Here is a 1,804-nt window from a genome sequence, read left to right as displayed (position 1 = left end):
GGGGGTCTGAATACTTTCCGTACCCACTGTATATATATATTAACATACATTCACGATAATTCCTCTGGGAGCAGAAATTCAATGTCAAATGTCATTGACTATGCAAGCTTTTTTCTATCCCATATATACCAAAACTCAAAAGGTGGTAAAATACCAAAAAATCTAAAGGAGGGTACACTTGATTATAGTTTGCATGGCTAAGTGTTTTAGCAAGTGTGAATCATGCTTTCTTTTCCTAATATGGGTTTATGGGTGAAGATGTTGTAGTGACATTATAAGATTTCAGTAATCTGATGCAGGCTCACAGCTGAGCAACCACTCTTCAACAGACTCCGCAGAACCCCAGCGTTTGCTTACCTACAAAACACTGCAGCTTGTTGTCCCATAAAGGTGCCGCTCTGACCCCATTTGCAACCAGTGCAAAGAATGCTTTCTTCACCTGTACACATCAGTCACATATTTCAATGTTTATTCATTGAATACTTTTTTAATGCAAGTCATATAAACTAAAACACTGTAGTAAGCACATAAGCACACCTGCAGTGTTGTGTCAAAGATGACCAGTTTAGAGCTTGTTGGAATGGCATCGTAGCAGCAGTGACTCATGAAGAACTTGGCATAAACGTCTGAGTCAGGGTCTTGGAGAGGCCCTTGAGAAGGACACAGAGAGGGAAACCCCTGCTGCAGGTCGGTCAGTCTGCAGCTGTGCTACACTCATATAATTATATGTACCCTACTGTTCAAACATCACAAATGCAGTCCAACTCATCTTTTCAAAAAACATAGATGTTTTGCAGTTTCATTTAGAAATTAATCATAGTTATTATGGCATAAAAATGGTAAAACATGGGTCTCCCAGTAAGTTTTTTTTCTCTACTGAAAATCCACAATAGCTCAGTAGAACAATAGAAAACAATAGAAAAAATATTGAGAGATTGATTACATTGGTCAGAAGAAAGAGAGCGATATCAAATTTGCCTTCACTCCATTTGGCAAACTTTGTTACCATATGTAAATTAAACCGTTTTAATAGTTTTGATATTGCAAGATAATTTTGAGTGTTTTAAGTGTTGATAAGTACTGTATATTGATAGCAAAACAAGTTTTTGACCTTGTTATTGGTTCTTAAACTCCTTCAAGGGGAACAAGTGGATTTTTTAACCCACAAAACTTACCGTATTTAGCTTACTGTCACTGAGAAAAACACTGATTCATTAATCACCTTTACATGAAAAATATAAACAAAAAGACTTAAAATATGAGATAGTTTAAAAAATATGCATTAGATACACGATTACAACATTTGAAAAAATTATATATAAAAAAAAAACATTACATAATTTCATAAATTACAGAATTTCAGAGACTATAGTAATAAGAAACACACAAGGTGAACAAAAGATACTGTTATATACCTGTCCTCTTCAAGGAGAGCCCCTCATCCTCCATAAAGGGGAACTACAAACAGAGCAGAGAATAAATGGTCTTTTACTAAAAGGTAATATGCTAAAAAAAAGCAGTTAAAATGAACAGGGACATAGCATCACCTTAAGTAGTTTACCTGTTAAAAAATATAAAATATAAATATTTACTGATTATACAACAGTTAGTTCCGGTCATAAAATTTGATTAACCAACATTTTCACTGTTTGTATCATTCCGCTTGTCTGTGTTTATTCCAGCAGTAGTTATGCTGATTTCTCAGTGACTCTTTCTGCTGGCTACATCATTACGCCAGTAGATGGCGACTGAGTCATTGAATCAAGAGCAAGTCATTGAATCACTCAGCTCAGGGACGCCACTC

At 35.3% G+C, this 1,804-nt stretch overlaps 1 protein-coding gene across 1 annotated transcript in view; it reads right to left on the bottom strand.

The window, feature by feature from the left end:
* Nucleotides 1-357: 357 nt before the first annotated feature.
* Nucleotides 358-1,804, bottom strand: part of LOC107579839 (5'-AMP-activated protein kinase subunit gamma-1-like) — a gene marked incomplete at its 3' end in the record, with an annotated part of 2,494 nt that continues 1,047 nt past the window's right edge. The window contains exons 2-4 of the mRNA XM_016265630.1: nucleotides 1,416-1,458; nucleotides 538-650; nucleotides 358-439 (exon numbers count right to left, since the gene is read on the bottom strand). Of these exons, the coding sequence (XP_016121116.1) occupies nucleotides 358-439; nucleotides 538-650; nucleotides 1,416-1,458 (238 nt within the window). The remainder of the gene's footprint in view (nucleotides 440-537; nucleotides 651-1,415; nucleotides 1,459-1,804) is intronic.

The sequence above is a fragment of the Sinocyclocheilus grahami genome, unplaced genomic scaffold (genome assembly GCF_001515645.1).
Source record: "Sinocyclocheilus grahami isolate Dianchi unplaced genomic scaffold, SAMN03320097.WGS_v1.1 scaffold20687.1, whole genome shotgun sequence".
Taxonomy (NCBI): Eukaryota; Metazoa; Chordata; class Actinopteri; order Cypriniformes; family Cyprinidae; genus Sinocyclocheilus; species Sinocyclocheilus grahami.
Note: the sequence above shows the minus strand (reverse complement) of the source record. Positions and strands in the feature narration are given on the sequence as shown.